The sequence below is a fragment of the Babylonia areolata genome, chromosome 21, assembly GCF_041734735.1.
Source record: "Babylonia areolata isolate BAREFJ2019XMU chromosome 21, ASM4173473v1, whole genome shotgun sequence".
Taxonomy (NCBI): Eukaryota; Metazoa; Mollusca; class Gastropoda; order Neogastropoda; family Buccinidae; genus Babylonia; species Babylonia areolata.
In genome coordinates, this window is record NC_134896.1 from 55624571 (window position 1) to 55647994 (window position 23424).

The window sequence follows — 23424 nt, forward strand, 5'->3', positions numbered from 1 at the left end:
AACACTATATTATATATATATAGATAGATACATAGATATATATATATAGATATATATTGGTGAAAGAAAGACTGAAATATGCCGTCAGTATAAATCAAGATATGGCAAAAGAAACAGACCAAATTGCTAATAAATAAATGCAAGGAGCCGAGGTTGACAAATCATGCAGATTCGCTGAACAAACTGTGAGCTCAAATTTGACTCCGACACAAAGCATTGCACTGCTGATGTCTGTGTTTACCTTTCTGTGCAGTCTGATTTGCCACGTGCATTTCAATGTGGGTTGAACTTTTCTTTTTAATTATGCCGAGTGCTTTCCGCCATGGAAATGCCAGGGGTACCAACACATCCTGGAAATTCTGTGCAAGAACGTTCCTCTTTCTATGGCTGTGTTCCTGGCCTTTCCTTTCTGTCATCTGTCCCCTGCTGTGCTTGTCTATTTACTTTTTTTTTTCTTTTCCAGAAAGTGTTGACTATTTTTGGTCTATTTATAGACTTGATAGAGCATTTTATGTTGCGTTCATTTTTACACATTAGATGTTGAAGTGCCTGTTTGCAGTTTTGGATGCCTATTTAGTAGTATTATATATTACTTTGTGATTTATACAGAAACATAATTATATTCAGCTTTGATTGTTTTTTTCATTGTTTTTTTTTCCTCTTCTATTTTCTTGTTTTTCCCTCAGTTACAATATTGTTCTCTCTCTCTCTGTCTCGTATATATACAAACACATGCGCTCCATTTTTTGGATTCGTTTTACTGCACATAAAAAGTTAAAGATGGTTGCCTTTGAAAAACAGTTATATAAGTGTTTGCATTTGAAAAACAATTATATAAATCAAATACGGCGCGCTTTTTTTCACATTATAACTGTATTCAAATGACAGAAGTTTAACTGGATTTGATACCATTACTCAATGAAATTAAGATATCTACACAGTACTGTTTTTTTTCAAAAGACAACCCTAATACAGCGAAAACCTGAAAAAAAATTGTGATACAATGATTGCACATTTTTAAACAGCTTTATAATATGCCATGCACTACATGCGCACAGATACACATAGATCTAAAAATGCTTGTAAATATCACTGCATGGTAAGAATTCGACACATAGCTTAGACTATTTGCACAACTAAAACCCATGACAAAATGCTCCCAAAATACTTAAAACATGCAACATACACAGACACCTTGCCAAAGCACAGCATAATTAGATTTAAAGCCAGTGGACCACAACCAGAATGTCGTACACAAACCATCACTTTCCTACCATCACTACGCTTTCATTGTGCAACGTTTAACAAAAACTGACTGCAAAATGTTCTTTTACCTACAAGCATTTCCTCTTGCCTTCACTGACCTTTGATTACGACAATGATCATGCTGTGGCAGTGGCCAGATTTTTCTATTGCCTCTGATCTCCCTGCTGACATTACCAAGAAGGGGATGACAAGAAAGAGGTTTTCATTCATTTATTTAACATTTTACCAAGTATGGTCCTTGTACCATTTTGGAAGCCAGGGTTTAAGTTTACCACAAATGATAGTCAAAAATGAATGAAGCTATTTCTACATGGACTCGGCTTACACTCACAAGTCAAAAATGAAGCTATTTTTATGTGAAAAAAAAAAATCATAAATTTATAACATTTATAGCAATATAAAAGTTTCTTAAAAACATGACCAGCACATTATCTGATAACTACTTTTAAAACATGATGAGCACATTATCTGATAACTACTTTTAAAACATGATGAGCACATTATCTAATAACTACTTTTACAGAACACACACAGCCAAATGGTTGAGGCATACATGGGCACAGGAAGCAGTGGAATGTATTGAATGTATAACATGGGGGTGACAGGGAAATAAGGTCCACACAACGAAATCCACAGAAATGGTTTAACATAAACCAAGCCAGCCTACACAAGACGTGTGCTGGGAAAGTATTCATGTGAAATGTTGATCTGGTTTTGGTCAAGGACACGACACCCAATCAAAAAGACACGTGGTGATGGAGTAAAATAATCAGCAGCACAACATATGAGCAAAGTAAAGAGAATTACAAATGAGATGATATATAAAAATTAAAAAAAAATTCTCATCCCTTTCCATTATCTAGCTGCTGACATGGACCTTTGAGCAACGAGATCTGTCTCAGTTAGTGGCACTATCAAATGTGGCTGAAAACATACAATGTCCGGTGTAATTTACAGGATTGAAAGACATGGATTATTTTCATCAGAAATGATAAATAAGAAATGATTGTTACCTTATCGGTCAATAAAGAATAAAATAAACCTTTACACCGATCATGAAAGCATCTTCCATGGCTTTGTGCGTTCTGTGAAACCCCCTATGACTCGTTGACGGAAAACATGCGGTATCCCTTGTTTTTTGGCCGACGCTCAAATCGGTCTGCGTCGGGGGCACGCCACTCTTTGCCGGAGTATGGGCCATGCTTGGCTTTCTTGATCCACAGACTGTCCAGGATCTTTCCATCCTGAAAACACACATGGCACTGGGTGAGCACCGCTCTGAGACACCATGTAGGAACACTGTCTGTCCTCTGACAGAGAAAACAGTGGCAGCACAATTCAGTTCATATCATCTTACACAGTAACAGCACAATTCAATTTATATCATCACCTTACACAGTAACAGCACATTTCAATTCATATCACCTTACACAGTACTTACTCAGTAACAGCACATTTCAATTCATATCATCTTCTGACTTTGTGGGCTGCCACTTGTTTACTTCTTTCTTCAACTCTTTTATTCTACTCTTTACAGGCCTGAACAGTGGGACTTGTGCATCTGTACACATTCCACATGCAGATTTATCAGGGCTTGAAACGCCCACCTGTTCTGTGGGGGACCACTCAAGCTTTTGGTGGACATGCAAATGCTCTCTCGACGGGCGCAAAAGCCGAGTGGTTAAAGCGTTGGACTGTCAAACTGAGGGTCCCGGGTTCGAATCATGGTGATGGCACCTGGTGGGTAAAGGGTGGAGATTTTTACGATCTCCCAGGTCAACATATGTGCAGACCTGCTAGTGCCTGAACCCCCTTCATGTGTATATGCAAGCAGAAGATCAAATACGCACGTTAAAGATCCTGTAATCCATGTCGGCGTTCAGTGGGTTATGGAAACAAGAACATACCCAGCATGCACACCCCCGAAAATGGAGTATGGGGTGAAAACGGTCATACACGTAAAAGCCCACTCGTGTGCATATGAGTGAACGTGGGACTTGCAGCCCAAGAACACAGAAGGAGAAGAAGAAGAAATGCTCTCTCCACTTGATGGCTGGGCAACCAGTGTGTGACTGTCGGTGAAAGGGCGACTGAACAGTCAGCTTAGTGCACACCTCTTCCACTTCCCCCCTCACCTTTTCATGTTACCACCTCTAACCACACCCTGGTTATTCTTTTCCAGAAATAAACTTTCTCCTTGCCTGCCCTGCCCCACCCAGCCCGGCCAGTGTCCCCTGCACACACACCTTATTGTCGGACACCTGCTCCATGTACAGGTGAGTGCTGTTGTGGATGGTCATTCGGGTGTAGCCGTAGTCATCCGATCGGAACGCTGACCATTCTGCCGTGTTCTTGGTGAAGTTGTCGTGTATCTCTTGGCAGCCCTGAATGTAACAATGAACATTTTTTCTTTTATTCAATCTGTACAGTACAGGTGATTGACATGAACTTTTCTTCAATCTGTTCAGTTTTATTCAACCTGTACAGGTAATTGACACTGAGTTCCGCATTCACTGTAAGTTAGCAACACATGCCTTCAAACATTTTGACAAGTCTCTTCCATTGTATCTCTCCTCTGTACTGGAAACTTATGAACCGCACAGAACATTAAGATCCAGTTCTGAAAAGCTGCTCAAAGTTCTAGAGACTAATCTGAAATGCGCTGGAAATAGGTCTTTCAGAGCTCAGGTTCCCCAAGTGTGCTTACCTTTTCCGTAAGCATTTTTGTTCTGGGCAGAATGGTTATACCAAAGTATGTTTGACTAGTATTTTTGTAGTCATGTTTTAATGCATTGTGTATTTTATGTAGTTCGGTTTTAGATGTGATGTCACTTTTTCTATCTGGTTATTTTTAATGGGCGCAAGCATGTGTGTGCGTGTGCGTGGGTGCGTGTGTTTGTGAGGATGCAGTGCTCTGGTACGCGTGTGTAACTGTGTAGGCATGTCAGTATGTCCGAACAGGATTCTATGTTTGAAAATCATATTTTAATGCTCATGCAATTCTCTTTTTAGTGCATTTGATATTTAATGTCGGCGTGTGAGTGAGTGTGAGCGTGTCTGTAAAGGAGGGACATCTGTGTGTGTATGTTCTATGAAATGCATTTTGTTTTGATCTAAACCCTATTTACTTCATAGCTTTTATAATCTGATTTCTCTCTGAAGTGTGCTTTTTGATTCATATGCACACACTGGATCTTTTCCACTGTCAGATAGCGGTTGATATTTTTTTAAGGCATGTTTACAGTCAACTGGATGATGTAAGGCGCTTTGAGCAGCATTGGTGCTGGATATCGCGCCACAGAAAAACTTATTACAATCATGAACTTTTCTTTTATTCAACCTGTACAGGTGACTGACATGAACCTCTTTCTGCAGGTACAAAGCGTCCATCTGTTGTAAAGCAAGCCACAATACACACACACTGTCCCACGCCCAGTGCTGCCAGGGAATGACACACAGTGTATCCTTCAGTTACAAGAACCCTCAATCTTACATGCTTTTTTATCTGTGAATGGACAATTCTGTACAGTTTGTGAGGACAAACAGGAGGGACAGAAGTATGTGTGTGTGGTAAGGGAGGTGAGGTGTGTTTTGTGTGAAGCAACTCTGCTGAAAAATCTTTTTTCTTTTTTTTGCAAGTTTTTATGTTACACAATTTAACATTCTTGAATCTTACTCACAATGTATAGTTAAATGCATGTCAAGTATCACCTGTGTTTGACTTGACCATCAGGGCCCGTATGCACGTCAAACCCGATTAGCTTATTCGCGTTTAAGCCCTAAACGCGGTTAGCTATTCGGAGCTTAAACGCGATTAGCCCCTCTCCGGTTTTGGTATGTACGTCGCCCTATTCGCGATTGAATAGCTCTCCGCGTTTACGGGGCAGGACACGGCGCGCTATTTATAGATTCTTTGGAAAACCGCGGTGCAGCAGGCATTGCTTTCGGTTTAGACATACCCTCCCTCGTGGAACTACCGCTGGTACGTGCTTCGTCGGTTTTCGTCAGTCCGTTTTTATTGTTTGTATTACTTGCCATGGAGAATTAAGCGCACTAGGAAGCCAAATTTCAGTGCTGATGAAATTCTAGTATTTCTGGAAGAGATGCAGGTGGAACGTGCGCTGTTATTCAGCAGTTTGAATCCGAGTGTAACCAACCCTCAGAAGACAGATACATGGAAAAAGATAGCCGAGAAGGTGAAGGCGTGCGGAGTGGCCGTTCGCACGGTGCAGGAATTGAAAGACAAATGGCGTTCCATGAAAGGGGCTGTGTTGAATAAGAAGAGGGATGAACGCAAAACGGGAGGAGGTCCACCCCCACCACCAGTCCCATACGAAGACATCATTCTCGACATCATAGGAGCGGACTCCAATTTGTTCGAAGGCATCGGAGGTGAGTTGTGGGTTGACTTTGTTCTTTGATTCGTTAATCAGTGATAATTCATGGCGATGTCCTTCTATTCCAACTGCCCCGCCTGCATCGATCAACCATCATTGTTCCATTTAACCTGTTATTGTGTGTGTGTGTGTGTTAATCTTCAGTTTAACGTCTATTCACTGTAAAGTGATGTTAGACCCAAAACAAAAAACGAACAAAAATAATAAATAAACAAAAAATAATAATAATAATAATGTCGCTGTCTCACTTGGAAAAACAATGCCGCCCTATTTATCCGCGTTTAGGCTCGCTATCTGACCCCCGAGGCACCGATAACTTTATCCGCGTTAAGCCCAGTCGGATAGCTTATGCGTTCTGACGTACATACCAAAATCTGCAGCCTATCCACCCGAATAGGCGCTATTCGCGGATAGCCCTCTATCCGGATCGACGTGCATACGGGCCCAGAACAGCAGAGGAGGTAACTGCTGTCCTGACTATCTCGGCTAGAATATGATTATAGTGGAGAGTGTCTTGCCCCAAGTTACATCCCCACTCTCTCGGCCAGGAGGGTTTTAGGACAGTCAGAGTTGGGATGGTTCCCAAAGGCCAACTAGCCCCCAAGGCTGCAGCAGTAAGAGCCAGTGCAATTTTGCCTCTTAGTTCGAGAGTCATAGTCCTTCATAAAGGACTGAGCTGTAAATGATTTCCCCTTGCAATAGAGAAACCATTGATAATACAGCTCTTACTGCTGGCCCAGCTGTAAACCCATGTCAGTCTGTGATACAGCTGAATGTTGGACTGACAGTGACATGGTAAGCACTAGATATATGCATGTCATCAATGTCCTTATTCATTTTTGCAAAGAGGACAGCCAGGCACTCACGGCAGACCCAGTGATGATGTGGACAGGGGCACCAGGGTTGGTGTAGGGCTCCTTCACACTGCCGTTGTACACCTGCAACGTCACACATCGTCATTACTGAGTGGGGGTGTAGCCAGGGACAGACTGCAGGGAATGTGTGGAGGGAAATTGGAAGCATTGTGTGTGAGTGTATCACTGTGTGTGTCTGTATTTGGAAGGAAGGAATTTAGTTTAATGTCCAGTCGCACATACTAGTGATTGTAGACTGAAGTTCACAAAACTCAGGTAACTGGAATTCAGTGAAATGCACTGACTGACGGTGTCACACAGTCTGACAAATCATTACCAACAGACTGAAGTCACTGAACAAAATACACTGACAGTGTCACACAGTCTGACAAATCATTACCAACAGACTGAAGTCACTGACAAATCATTACCAACAGACTGAAGTCACTGAACAAAATGCACTGACTGACAGTGTCACACAGTCTGACAGATCATTACCAACAGACTGAAGTCACTGAACAAAATGCACTGACTGACAGTGTCACACAGTCTGACAAATCATTACCAACAGACTGAAGTCACTGAACAAAATGCACTGACTGACTGTTGTGTCACACAGTCTGACAAATCATTACCAACAGACTGAAGTCACTGAACAAAATGCACTGACTGACTGACAGTGTCACACAGTCTGACAGATCATTACCAACAGACTGAAGTCACTGAACAAAATGCACTGACTGACAGTGTCACACAGTCTGACAGATCATTACCAACAGACTGAAGTCACTGAACAAAATGCACTGACTGACAGTGTCACACAGTCTGACAGATCATTACCAACAGACTAGCTGGAATCCCAAAGGGAGTCAACGATAGGCTTATGACCATGAAACTCCCACTGGCATCTAGCCAGAAGCACCTCACCATTGTCGGTGCCTACGCCCCAACCCGGATGAAGTGAAGGCGAAGTTCTACGAGGACCTTCACTCTGTCATTGCTGCCATCCCTAAAGCAGACAAGCTCATCATTCTTGGGGACTTCAATGCCAGAGTTGGCTCTGACTACATCTCCTGGGATGGAGTGATTGGAAAGCACGGTGTGGGCCACTGCAACCCAAATGGATTGCTTTTGCTTCAGACCTGTGCAGAGCACGAACTGCTGATAACCAACACAGTTTTCTGCCTCCCTACCCGTAACAGGACGTCATGGATGCACCCTCGCTCAAAGCATTGGCATCTCATCGATTATGTCGTCGTCAGGAAAAGGGATAGGCAAGATGTACGTGTAACAAAGACCATGTGCGGTGCCGAGTGTTGGACAGACCATCTTGTAGTCTCGAAGCTGAATATTCGAATCCAACCCAAGAGACGCCCCCAAGGCCAGAAGGCTCCAAAACGGCTCAACATCGCTAAGCTGAAAAGCATCACCATCAAACAGTCCTTTGTGGAGCTGCTGGAAGATCGTCTGGAATCCGCCTCTCTGGACAACCAGAATGTGGAGTCTGACTGGAGGACCCTGCGTGAGCTGATCTACAGTACAGCTTCAGAGACCCTGGGACCCATGACCAGAAAGCACAAAGACTGGTTTGATGAAAACTGTGATGAAATCAAGCAGCTTCTGGATGAGAAACGCCGTCTGCATCAAGCCTACCTGAGCAACCCAAAGTCCACATCAAAAAAGGATGCGTACAATGCCATCCGCAGGACTGTTCAGCAAAAGTTACGCCAGATGCAGGAGAAGTGGCTGAGTGACAAAGCTGATGAGATCCAGGGATATGCTGACAGGCACGATATGAAGAGGTTCTATGATGCCTTAAAAGAAGTCTACGGCCCCACATCCTCAGGATCATCCCCCCTCCTCAGTGCAGATGGGAATACCTTGATCACCGAGAAGGAGAACATTCTCGAACGCTGGGCTGAGTACTTCAACAGTGTCTTAAATCGCCCTTCCTCCATAAATGATGAAGCCATAGACCGTCTCCCACAAGTCCCCACCAACGAAGCACTGGACGATCCGCCAACACTTCTTGAGACCCAGAAAGCAATCCGTCTGCTATCCAGTGGCGAAGCACCTGGCTCGGACTCCATACCAGCAGAGATCTACAAGGATGGAGGCACTGTGCTGACTGAGAAGCTTCATCAGCTGTACTCACTCATGTGGAAAGAAGAGACGATCCCCCAGGATTTCAGAGATGCATCTATCATTCACTTGTACAAGCGAAAGGGGAACCGGCAAGCCTGTGATAACCATCGGGGCATTTCCTTGCTCTCCATCGCAGGCAAGATACTTGCCAGGATCCTACTTAACCGCCTCACAGCACACCTTGACCAAGGTCATTTGCCTGAGAGCCAATGTGGATTCCGGAAAGAGCGCGGAACCACTGACATGGTGTTTGCTGCAAGAGAAATGTCAGGAGCAAAATGCTGATCTGTTCTCCACCTATGTCGACCTCACTAAGGCCTTCGACACCGTGAGTAGAGAGGGACTGTGGAAGATCATGGCCAAGTACGGATGCCCTTGGAAATTTATTTCCTTGGTCGGCCAATTCCATGAAGGCATGCAGGCTCGAGTCCAGGACAATGGTGAAACATCTGCTCCTTTTGCTGTCACAAATGGTGTCAAGCAAGGCTGCGTCCTGGCTCCAACGCTGTTCAGCCTCATGTTCTCTGCAATGCTTACTGATGCCTTCAGAGATGGCGATGTTGGAATCGGCCTAAAGTACCGAACAGATGGCAAGCTGTTTAACCTCAGAAGGCTTCAAGCAAAAACGAAGGTCATGACAGACATCATCAGAGACTTTTTGTTTGCTGATGATTGTGCCCTCAAACGCTGGATCTGAAGCTGACATGCAACTCAGCGTCGACAAGTTTGCCACTGCCAGCAGGAACTTTGGCCTTACCATCAGCACGAGGAAAACTGAAGTTCTCCATCAGCCAGCCCCAGGGAAACCCTACGTTGAGCCCAACATCACAGTCAACGGTCAGAGACTCAGTGCGGTGGAGCGGTTCACATACCTTGGCAGCACACTGTCACGAAATGCGACCATCGATGATGAAGTGAACGTCAGGATTGCAAGAGCAAGCGCAACTTTTGGTAGACTCAATGCAAATGTCTGGAACAGAAGAGGCATTAGTCTTGAGACCAAGCTAAAGGTCTACAGAGCAGTAGTTCTCCCCACACTACTGTACGCCTGTGAAACTTGGACAGTGTACCAACGACATGCCAAGAAGCTGAACCACTTCCACACAACATGCCTCAGGAAGCTACTGAACATCAAGTGGCAAGACAAGACCCCAGACACAGAGGTGCTCGCAAAAGCCACCCTTCCCAGCATCTTCACCATCCTGATGCAGTCCCAGCTTCGCTGGGCTGGACACGTGGCGCGCATGCCAGACCATCGGCTGCCCAAAAGGCTCTTCTATGGCGAGCTGCAACAAGGGAAGAGATCACATGGAGGTCAGAAGAAGCGCTTCAGAGATGCTCTGAAAGTCTCTCTGAAAGCGTTTGATATCAACCCTGACTCCTGGGAGGAATCAGCAGTGGACCGTGACAAATGGCGCGCTGCTGTGCACAAAGGCGCCAGGTTGTGCGAGGCCAACAGGACTGCTGCAGCTGTTGAGAAGAGGCAGGCCAGAAAGTCACGGGTAAACAATCTCCCTGACAATGTTATGCCTGTCTTTGTCTGCCCCAACTGTCAGCGAACATTTCGTGCGCAGATTGGACTATTCAGCCATCTGCGCACTGACAGATTCGATCTCGATGGACACACCACCACCACTAGTGATTGTAGACTGAAGTTCACAAAACTCAGGTAACTGGAATTCAGTGAAATGCACTGACTGACGGTGTCACACAGTCTGACAGATCATTACCAACAGACTGAAGTCACTGAACAAAATGCACTGACTGACAGTGTCACACAGTCTGACAAATCATTACCAACAGACTGAAGTCACTGAACAAAATGCACTGACTGACAGTCACACAGTCTGACAAATCATTACCAACAGACTGAAGTCACTGAACAAAATGCACTGACAGTGTCACACAGTCTGACAAATCATTACCAACAGACTGAAGTCACTGAACAAAATGCACTGACTGACAGTGTCACACAGTCTGACAAATCATTACCAACAGACTGAAGTCACTGAACAAAATGCACTGACTGACAGTGTCACACAGTCTGACAAATCATTACCAACAGAATGAAGTCACTAAACAAAATGCACCACTACCACTCTGAGAAAACACACATCCTGTTTACCAAATGAAGTGTCTGTTTATTACAATGAAAAAATTGTTGTAAAAAATCAATAACCACCATGTAAGTTATCATAATATGCATGTTTGTGCCTTTTTATATACTACCCTCCCCCCAATATTCCTTGTGACCCCAGTACACTTGGTAATAAAGACATATTCTATTCTGTTCTAAATTTGAATGACTATTACCTCAGTTAGAAGATTGCTTTCATGAGGGTGAGTTTCATTAGATAATGGCCTGTCTTAAATGTTCTAAATGGAAATGAGTTTCATTTCACCAAAGTTATCCTAAATGACCAGGAAGTACACTGTCATCAGACAACCTGATGAATGATTCACAATGGAAAAAAAAACATGTCCATTACTTTTTATTGGCGATGTCATTGTTCAACACATTTCTTTAACTCAGACACCGTGTGTGACAAACTTCATCACTGTGTTAGCAGTGGATTAACCATGAGCTGGACGGGAAAGCATCTGCTTTTTTTTCTGCCCAAACAGATCTGGCCATTCACCTGATGAAGGTTTCTTCATCTCAACAACAAAAAAACCACAAAAGTTAGGACTTTTCCCATGGAGCCAGATTTCTGGATTCGAAATTTGCTTCCCCCTATAGTCAGTTTATTTTTGATTCATCTGAGGTTCGTCTCACTTGGTTCTCCCTCAAGACTTTGTTAAAAAAATAATTTAAGTCCAGGAAAGAAAGCGCATGAATGGCACATCCCTGCTATTTATGTTGAGTAGCAAGCATTCTCCTCAAGGTATTTTATGGCCAGGGATTTCCAAATTTTCTCCAGCTTTTGGGGGCTGGACTGCCACTGGAGAACTACTGTGGCCTATTTTTCCAGTTCTGTCCATGGAAACCTCCAAGGTTTGTGAGGATCAGATCGGAGAGCATTAAATAGCTGTTCAAGAACAAAACCTAGAGGATACAACACCATGAACAATAAAGTCCAGTTTCCAACAAGAACCTACAGTGACTGTAAACACACCATTGTTGGTGAACCATAATGCAGACTTTCAATTTGTTATCGGAAGTCATAAAATGGAAAACAAATGCTCAACAGAAATTATTGAAAATAAACATAATGGACTGTCATAAAAGGAGAAGAAACTCATTTCATGGACTGTCATAAAGAAGAAACTCATTTCATAATGTCCCATCATAAATGGAGATGGAGGCCCGTATGTGAATGGAGATGGTTCTATAAATAAGTGACCTGACCTAAATGCAAATGAGTTTCATTTCATAATGGCCTCTCCTAAATAGAGATTAATATTTCATAGCAGCTTTTCACTGAACATGAATTTCATTTCATAATCAATGACCTGTTGTACTGCAGATAGTTTCATATTCTGTAATGAACGGAGAAGGATTTCAATCAATGACCTAAAATGGAGATGAATTTCATTTTTTTAAAATTACCTAAATGCAAATGAACTTGTCATAAATGGAGATGATTTTTTAATGGCCTGTCCTACATAGAGATGGCTGGGTGGTGGTTGGGTTTTTGTTAGTTTTCTTTTTTTGTAATGCAAAAAAAACAAAGTTACGTCCCATAGCCTTTACAGTCATCTGGGCAGTAAATTCATATCTACCGTGTGTTGGGCTTGGCATGTGAAGGGAGGACCACTCCTCTCCCGTTGCTGTATTAACCTTTCACAAAACTGGAGCCTCAAACCCTGATCACTGGCGGACTCTGGATCACAAGTCAACGCCTGAATGATTCTGCCACTGTGCTCCCTCATTTTATAATGGACCATCACAAATAGGGAAGGATTTCATTTCATAATAGTCTTTCCTAAATGGAGATGAGTTTAATTTCATAACAGCCTGTCCAGAGAGATGAACCATATTTTATAACGGCCAATCCTGAATGAAGATCGAGTTTAATTTGGTGATGTCCCATCATAAATGGACATGACATTTTATTTCACAGCAGCCCATTATAAAATGGACTCCAGAAAAGGAAAAAAGGCAGAAACTGAAAAGCCACAGGGGCTTCACAAGCTGTGAAACCTAGGCAAAGGAATCACCACAGAGTGGATACAATCCTCCAGTTCACCCCACACGCACACTCCCCCCGGGTCCCACACACGTGCTGTGCAAACAAACCCGACTGACCTTTCTATCGAAGACGGGCCAGAGTCGCTCGTAGGAGTGTTCGTGTGCCCACAGTGCCAGGTCCACGCCATACTTCTGGTACAAGGGCTCCAGGCCCAGCCAGTGGATGAAGGGGATGCCTGTCCTGATCTGTCACACCAGCCACCCTATGGTCACAGTACATCATCCACCCCATCAGCCACCCACCCTATGGTCACAGTCCATCATCCACCCCATCACACAGCCACCCTATGGTCACACAGTACATCATCCACCCCATCAAACAGCCACCCTATGGTCTCAGTCCATCATCCACCCCATCAAACAGCCACCCTATGGTCTCACAGTCCATCATCCACCCCATCACACAGCCACCCTATGGTCACACAGTCCATCATCCACCCCATCAAACAGCCACCCTATGGTCACAGTCCATCATCCACCCCATCAAACAGCCACCCCTATGATCACAGTCCATCCACCCCATCAAACAGCCACCCTATGGTCAGTCCATCCACCCCATCAAACAGCCACCCTATGGTCACAGTCCATCCACCCCATCAAACAGCCACCCCTATGGACACAGTACATCATCCACCCCATCAAACAGCCACCCTATGGTCTCAGTCCATCATCCACCCCATCAAACAGCCACCCTATGGTCACACAGTCCATCATCCACCCTATGGTCTCAGTCCATCATCCACCCCATCACACAGCCACCCTATGGTCACAGTCCATCCACCCCATGGTCACAGTCCATCAAACAGCCACCCCTATGATCACAGTCCATCCACCCCATCGAACAGCCACCCTTTGGTCACAGTCCATCATCCACCCCATCAAACAGCCACCCTATGGTCACAGTCCATCCACCCCATCAAACAGCCACCCTTTGGTCACAGTCCATCATCCACCCCATCAAACAGCCACCCTATGGGCACCGTACATCATCAAACAGCCACCCCTATGGTCACAATACATCATCCACGCCATCAAACAGCATCCCGTATGGTCACAGTCCATCCTCCACCCCATCAGCCACCCTATGGTCACCGTACATCATCCACCCCATCAAACAGCCACCCCGATGGTCACAGTCCATCCTCCACCCCATCAAACAGCCACCCTATGGTCACAATACATCAGCCACCCCATCAAACAGCCACCCCTATGGTCACAGTCCATCCTCCACCCCATCAAACAGCCACCCCTATGGTCAGAGTCCATCCTCCACCCCATCAAACAGCCACCCCTATGGTCACCGTCCATCATCCACCCCATCAAACAGCCACCCCTATGGTCACAATACATCAGCCACCCCTATGGTCACCGTCCATCATCCACCCCATCAAACAGCCACCCCTATGGTCACAATACATCATCCACCCCATCAAACAGCCACCCTATGGTCACAGTCCATCCTCCACCCCATCAAACAGCCACCCCTATGGTCACAATACATCAGCCACCCCATCAAACAGCCACCCCTATGGTCACAGTCCATCCTCCACCCCATCACACAGCCACCCCAATGGTCACCGTCCATCCTCCACCCCATCAAACAGCCACCCCAATGGTCACCGTCCATCATCCACCCCATCAAACAGCCACCCTATGGTCACAGTCCATCAAACAGCCACCCCTATGGTCACAGTCCATCCTCCACCCCATCAAACAGCCACCCTATGGTCACAGTCCATCCTCCACCCCATCAAACAGCCACCCCAATGGTCACCGTCCATCCTCCACCCCATCAAACAGCCACCCTATGGTCAGTCCATCCTCCACCCCATCACACAGCCACCCTATGGTCACACAGTCCATCCTCCACCCCATCAGCCACCCTATGGTCACCGTACATCATCCACCCACCCCTATGGTCACAATACATCATCCACCCCATCAAACAGCCACCCCCTATGGTCACAGTCCATCATCCACCCCATCAAACAGCCACCCTATGGTCACCGTCCATCAGCCACCCTATGGTCACCGTCCATCATCCACCCCATCAAACAGCCACCCTATGGTCACAGTACATCATCCACCCACCCCTATGGTCACAGTCCATCATCCACCCCATCAAACAGCCACCCCTATGGTCACAGTCCATCATCCACCCCATCAAACAGCCACCCCTATGGTCACAGTCCATCATCCACCCCATCAAACAGCCACCCCTATGGTCAGTCCATCATCCACCCCATCAAACAGCCACCCCTATGGTCACAGTCCATCATCCACCCCATCAAACAGCCACCCCTATGGTCACAGTCCATCATCCACCCCATCAAACAGTCACCCTATGGTCACCGTCCATCATCCACCCCATCAAACAGCCACCCTATGGTCACAGTACATCATCCACCCACCCCTATGGTCACAGTCCATCATCCACCCCATCAAACAGCCACCCCTATGGTCACAGTCCATCATCCACCCCATCAAACAGCCACCCCTATGGTCACAGTCCATCCTCCACCCCATCAAACAGCCACCCTATGGTCACAGTCCATCCTCCACCCCATCAAACAGCCACCCCTATGGTCACAGTCCATCATCCACCCCATCAAACAGTCACCCCTATGGTCACAGTACATCATCCACCCCATCAAACAGCCACCCTTTGGTCACAGTCCATCCACCCCATCAAACAGCCACCCTATTGTCAACATCCACATATTACTGATAGAAAAACCCCAAAGCCTATAGTCTAATGTATTATTATCTTTTTGTTTATACACTGTTATAGAACTGACAAACTCGCACATGAACAAAAAAAACAAAACGCATTTGACAGACACAGCTGCTGAAGACAAGAAACCACACACACACCAACTTGCTGAACATTCTTTGGACAGCAAACAAGACAAAACTGGTGACAAGATAAAGAAAACGCAAATTATATGACTCATTCCTTGCACACATGTAGAAACAACACACATTCAACGACAACAACAAAAAACCACAAACTATACGACCTGTTTCTTGCACACATGTGGGAAACAACGCATGCAACAACAACAAAAAAACCCACCAAAAAAAACAAACTATTCAACACATTCTTTGCACACACGTAGAAACAACTTGCAACAACAACAACAACCCCAAAAACACAAACTATTCAACACATTTCTTGCAGACATGTAGAAACAACAGACATGCAACAACAACATAAAAATAAATAAATAAATAAAAAATCCAGAAAGAAAACCCACAATGCTCTCATGCCTGGTGCAGTCGTCGCCGTTCTTGTTGGAGCAGTACATGGGGCGGTGACCCATGGTGATGATCCATGGTCGCTTGGCTCGGTTCTCAGGCTTGTTGGCTTCCTGCGTCACACACACACACAGTCATCTGATTCCTACACCATGACGACAATAACTTCCTGCATCACACACAGTCATCTCTGATTCCTACACCATGACGACAATAACTTCCTGCATCACACACACACACAGTCATCTCTGATTCCTACACCATGACGACAATAACTTCCATCATCACACACACACACAGTCATCTCCGATTCCTACACCATGACGACAATAACTTCCTGCATCACACACACACACAGTCATCTGATTCCTACACCATGACGACAATAACTTCCTGCATCACACACACACAGTCATCTCTGATTCCTACACCATGACGACAATAACTTCCATCATCACACACACACAGTCATCTCCGATTCCTACACCATGACGACAATAACTTCCATCATCACACACACACACAGTCATCTCCGATTCCTACACCATGACGACAATAACTTCCATCATCACACACACACACAGTCATCTCCGATTCCTACACCATGATGACAATAACTTCCTGCATCACACACACACAGTCATCTCTGATTCCCACACCATGACGACAATAACTTCCTGCATCACACACACTCACAGTCATCTGATTCCTACACCATGACGACAATAACTTCCTGCATCACACACACACAGTCATCTCTGATCCTTACACCATGATGACAATAACTTCCTGCATCACACACACAGTCATCTGATTCCTACACCATGACGACAATAACTTCCTGCATCACACACATACACACGGTCATCTCTGATCCCTTCACCATGACGACAATAATAATGATCACTGTGATGAATCATTACTTCGCTCTACTCTTCAACAGTTGTAGCCGTCATACTTGGACCAGTCTTCTGACATAATTATGCAATGGATCAATTAGACAGTAGTTCTGTGAGACACCCACCTTCCCCCTTCCACAGTACTGCATAAAAACATACACACACACAAAAATGTAGCAGACTACTACATAGATGGCTTGCTCTATGTGATCAGTTTGCAAAAATGCACACCTTTCTCACATCGTCTGCACACCTTTCTCACATCGTCTGCACACCTTTCTCACATCGTCTGCACACCTTTCTCACACCTTTCTCACATCGTCTGCACACCTTTCTCACATCGTCTGCACACCTTTCTCACATCGTCTGCACACCTTTCTCACACCTTTCTCACATCGTCTGCACACCTTTCTCACATCGTTACAGTAAAAATGCACACCTTTCTCACATCGTTACAGTAAAAATGCACACCTTTCTCACATCATCTGACTACCAGTGGACGTCTGACCACCAGTGAACATGACAGTAAAATGCACACCTTTCTCACATCATCTGACTACCAGTGGACGTCTTGACCACCAGTGAACATGACAGTAAAATGCACACCTTTCTCACATCGTCTGACCACCAGTGGACGTCTGACCACCAGTGAACATGACAGTAAAATGCACACCTTTCTCACATCGTCTGACCACCAGTGGAAAGAGTAAAAATGCACACCTTTCTCACATCGTCTGACCACCTTTCTCACATCGTCTGACCACCAGTGGACATGACAGTAAAAATGCACACCTTTCTCACATCGTCTGACCACAGTGGACATGACAGTAAAAATGCACACCTTTCTCACATCATCTGCACACCTTTCTCACATCGTCTGACCATCAGTGGACATGACAGTAAAAATGCACACCTTTCTCACATCATCTGCACACCTTTCTCACATCGTCTGGCCACCAGTGGACGTGACAGTAAAAATGCACACCTTTCTCGCATCATCTGCACACCTTTCTCACATCGTCTGGCCACCAGTGGACATGACAGTAAAAATGCACACCTTTCTCACATCATCTGCACACCTTTCTCACATCGTCTGACCACCAGTGGACGTGACAGTCGCCTGATCACCCTCTGGGGATGCCAGGGCACAGGGGAGGTAAGTGTGGGTGTGGCCTGGAGGCGAGTCTGACCGTCAGAACTGCCCGGTCACCACCATCCTCACTCATCATCACCCTCTTCCCCCTCACACACAATCCACACTGACACCTGCCCGGCTCTTCCAGTCCTGCCTCTGCCAGCTAAGACTACATCCCATCCCATGCCCAATTTTCCACTGGGAGGAAAAATGAGAACACGAGCACCCAGTGATGGCAAAGTGCATCCTCCATTAACACAGGTATCTGATGTTTGGGAGGGATATGGGAAGGGAGCATAAAAGCAGTGAGCGCCACAGACTCTCTCCCATTGAAAAAATGCTGTACTAACAAAAACACAGTCACTTGAAACTGTATCAAGAAAAAATACGAACGGGAAATGCATAAAACTGGAGCAGTATCAAGTTTGTGAAGAATACATATAACAGACGCCCAAGCTCCTCCTCCCCTTAAATCGCCCCCCCCATACACATTTCTCCCCCGGCACTTTCCCTTCTTCCTTTTTGGCACCAATATTCTTCCTTCATTCTTCTCTCTATCACACAAGCCTGATGTGAACCTCTCTCTCTCTCTCTCTTTTCACACTCTCTTCGGAGTGGATCGACAGCATGGGCAGGAGTCTTTCCAAATCACAGATTACTGTAGAGGCATGTTAATTATTGTTTTCCCTTTTGTTCTACTTCTGTTTCCGTACACAGACTCACACTCAAGTGAAACGGCCACAAAACTTGGAATTTCAGTATAACAAAAATCGGTTACTCCTACCCATGCAACAGACACAGTAAAACCCATTGGCTCTCTGTTATTATTTTACCGGCTGGACAGTTAGTTCCTTATTTTAACACTCTCTCTCTCTTTAGATACACACACACACACACACATACACACACACGGAAACAGAAAATGAAGAAAGCAGGGGTGGGTACTGGGTGCGGCTTTGCTTCTAAAATCACAATTGTGGACAGACGTTTAACCGACACAGGAAGCCTGGACAAGAAGAAGGGGTACCCACAATGAGATCTTTCTCCAGCCAGCGGTACTGCTCGATGGGCTGAACGATGCCGTAGTAGATGAAGAAGTAGTACTCTGTGCTCAGCGAGATGATGTGAGCCGGTCCCATGTTGAAACTGTCAAACGCACACACACACACACACACACACAGGCAAAATTTAATTTTGGAATTAATGCTGCAAAGGAACAACTCTCCATTACGACTATCATACTTGTAGCCCAGAGAGGGTGGAAACTATCCTTTCAACATGCAGAGTAAGTCTGAAGGGACAAAATATCAAGAGCTCTGATCACCAACACAGCAATGAGTAAGTCTGAAGATGTCAAAAGTTGAGAGCTGTGATCACACTTGTAGAGGACCATTCCATCACCACAACTTCACAGCAATTATCTACAAAGGAAGAAAAATATCTCACCATATCATGCAACGATAGTCCACAGGCAGAGATGAGGAAAAGGGCCATGACTGGAAACCCAGAGTGGTGATAAAGGTACTCCCTACCTGTACATCAGGGATGATGATCAAGGTACTCTCTACCTGTACATCAGGCATGATGATAAAGGTACTCCCTACCTGTACATCAGGGATGATGATCAAGGTACTCTCTACCTGTACATCAGGGATGATGATCAAGGTACTCCCTACCTGTACATCAAGGATGATGATCAAGGTACTCTCTACCTGTACATCAAGGATGATGATCAAGGTACTCCCTACCTGTACATTAGGGATGATGATCAAGGTACTCCCTACCTGTACATCAGGGGATGATGATCAAGGTACTCCCTACCTGTACATCAGGGATGATGATCAAGGTACTCCCTACCTGTACATCAGGGATGATGATCAAGGTACTCCCTACCTGTACATCAGGGGATGATGATCAAGGTACTCCCTACCTGTACATCAGGGATGATGATCAAGGTACTCCCTACCTGTACATCAGGGATGATGATCAAGGTACTCCCTACCTGTACATCAAGGATGATGATAAAGGTACTCCCTACCTGTACATCAAGGATGATGATCAAGGTACTTCCTACCTGTACATCAGGGATGATGATCAAGGTACTCCCTACCTGTACATTAGGGATGATAAAGGTACTCCCTACCTGTACATCAGGGGATGATGATCAAGGTACTCCCTACCTGTACATCAAGGATGATGATCAAGGTACTCCCTACCTGTACATCAGGGGATGATGATCAAGGTACTCCCTACCTGTACATCAGGGATGATGATCAAGGTACTCCCTACCTGTACATCAGGGATGATGATAAAGGTACTCCCTACCTGTACATTAGGGATGATAAAGGTACTCCCTACCTGTACATCAGGGATGATGATCAAGGTACTCCCTACCTGAACATCAAGGATGATGATAAAGGTACTCCCTACCTGTACATCAAGGATGATGATCAAGGTACTCCCTACCTGTACATCAGGGGATGATGATCAAGGTACTCCCTACCTGTACATCAGGGATGATGATCAAGGTACTCCCTACCTGTACATCAGGGACGATGATAAAGGTACTCCCTACCTGTACATCAGGCATGATGATCAAGGTACTCCCTACCTGTACATCAAGGATGATGATAAAGGTACTCCCTACCTGTACATCAAGGATGATGATCAAGGTACTCCCTACCTGTACATCAGGGGATGATGATCAAGGTACTCCCTACCTGTACATCAGGGATGATGATCAAGGTACTCCCTACCTGTACATCAGGGATGATGATAAAGGTACTCCCTACCTGTACATCAGGCATGATGATAAAAGATCCATTCTACCTGTAAACCTGAGACAACGATAAAGATACTCTTACCTGTAGAACATCTTCTCTCCCAGTTCGTCCCCTGGCATGACAAAGCGGTGCTTGTAGTTGGAAAAGTTGCTGCAACACACACCTCAACAGTGACAGACACACACAGCTTTGTCAACATCTCTTCAACAATGTGCATTTTCAAATGTACAACATCACTCCAGGAATGCACGTTTCTAAACGTAACAATATTTCATTTTGTAAATCATCACTAACCGTGCTCAACTAGTTATTTCCTTCACAGATCATGAATTTCTACAGACTGAAGAAAAGCTTAAAAATGTTTAGTATTAGCAGCAATTGGGACTCAAGAAAAGCATTTAAAAACAAGAGAGGCAAGGCCTTCAAGACTCACTTGTGATACACTTAAAAAATAAAAAAAAATCCAAGCTTTTTATGTATTGAGTATAATTTCAAAATGTAATGTTTAAGATGAGAAAGATCAGTTTAAAGCAAATTAAGTCCCCTAGCATTAATTACAGAGTAATTTCCCTTTTTTACTATCCGCACCAAAACGTTTGCAAAATAAAAAATAAATAAAACTTCCATGCTTTGCCAAAGAAGTTCCTGTTTGAACAAAAAATGATAATAATGACTCCTCTTGTTGTTGTGTCAGAATAAGAGGTCAAAGTGCCAAGTTTAGAGAATACAAAAAATATAAATATAACAGTAAATGCAGTTTGCATATAATTAGGCTTCTTTTTTTTTATTTTTTGTGCCCATCCCAGAGGTGCAGTATTGTTTTAAGCAAGATGACTAGAAAGAACTGAATTTTTCCTATTTTTATGCCAAATTTGGTGTCAACTGATAAAGTATTTGCAGAGGAAATGTCAATGTTAAAGTTTACCACGGACACACAGACACACAGACACACGGACACACACACACACACACAGACAACTGAACACCGGGTTAAAACATACTCACTTTGTTTACACAAGTGAGTCAAAAATAAATTCCCATGGTATATTATAACTTGAGCAGTTCTGTAAATATCATGCCTGCTAAGTAAGTGGTGCAGATAACGAGGAAGTTGGAATGCGTTTTCTTGGGAATGGGAGCAGTCGGCAAGGTGGCTTGAAATGGCCGACAGCTAAATTGCTTACCTAACAAAAAATGTTAGCATGGCATCCGGTCTTTCTCACATCTGGAAAATATTTTAAACTTCCCGTTAGGAATTCGTATCACACTGTTTTCTTAACTGTCAACTGTAGTATATTTCAACATGCAAGAAAACTGAACAGCGTTTTCATCACCTACTTCTGCTCACAAACACACACACAGCCACACACGTGTGTATTCACAAATACAATGTCCATATCACCCTTGGCATGGTTTTAAAACATTCCTTGATTCTGTGAACTAGTCTCAGAGTACACTTGAACAGAAAGAGTAGATGTCAAAAATAATCAGTCTTCATGTCTGTTCTGTCCTTAACTCTTACATACAGACACACACACACACATGCTCATTAACACAGATATACATACACAGACACATATACGCACACACATGTACACACACACACACACTGACTATTTCATTTCATGGTTGCCAGGACAGGTCATATAGGGCAGGTTGGCAGCAATGGGTTCTATCTGCCGCAGAAACTCGTCTCCCACTCGGCCGTTATCCTGAAATCAGCGCTATAATCATCACGTTATCATTCACCACACACTCTGTTATCCTGAAATCAGCGCTATAATCATCACGTTATCATTCACCACACACTCTGCCATTATCCTGAAATCAGCGCTATAATCATCACGTTATCATTCACCACACACTCTGCCATTATTCTGAAATCAGCACTATTATCATCATGTTATCATTCACCACACACTCTGCCATTATTCTGAAATCAGCACTATAATCATCACTTTATCATTCACCACACACTCTGCCATTATCCTGAAATCAGCGCTATAATCATCACATTATCATTCACCACACACTCTGCCATTATTCTGAAATCAGCGCTATAATCATCACGTTATCATTCACCACACACTCTGCCATTATTCTGAAATCAGCGCCATAATCATCACGTTATCATTCACCACACACTCGGCCATTATTCTGAAATCAGCACTATAATCATCACGTTATCATTCACCACACACTCTGCCATTATCCTAAAATTAGTGCTATATCCATCACGTTATCGTTCACCACACAGACTGTTATCATCATATTATCATTCATGACAACTGTAATCATCACATTACAATTCATGACAACGTTAATCACATTGTGATATATGGCAACTGTAACCATCACATGATTCATCCATAAACCGTAATCATCACTTTCTGATTCAACACACAGACTGTAACTGTCACATTATGATTCACACAGAAACTGTAATCATCACGTTATGATTAAGAACACAAAGTGTAATCATCATGTTACGATTC

At 44.4% G+C, this 23424-nt stretch overlaps 1 protein-coding gene across 2 annotated transcripts in view; it reads right to left on the bottom strand.

The window, feature by feature from the left end:
* Positions 1–1666: 1666 nt before the first annotated feature.
* Positions 1667–23424, bottom strand: part of LOC143295878 (acid phosphatase type 7-like) — a 35393-nt gene continuing 13635 nt past the window's right edge. For both annotated transcript variants that reach the window (XM_076607542.1, XM_076607543.1), the window contains exons 6-13: positions 22544–22641; positions 21011–21079; positions 19178–19292; positions 16112–16225; positions 12912–13040; positions 6530–6601; positions 3513–3650; positions 1667–2510 (exon numbers count right to left, since the gene is read on the bottom strand). In XM_076607542.1, the coding sequence (XP_076463657.1) occupies positions 2364–2510; positions 3513–3650; positions 6530–6601; positions 12912–13040; positions 16112–16225; positions 19178–19292; positions 21011–21079; positions 22544–22641 (882 nt within the window). In that variant the 3' untranslated portion in view covers positions 1667–2363. The remainder of the gene's footprint in view (positions 2511–3512; positions 3651–6529; positions 6602–12911; positions 13041–16111; positions 16226–19177; positions 19293–21010; positions 21080–22543; positions 22642–23424) is intronic.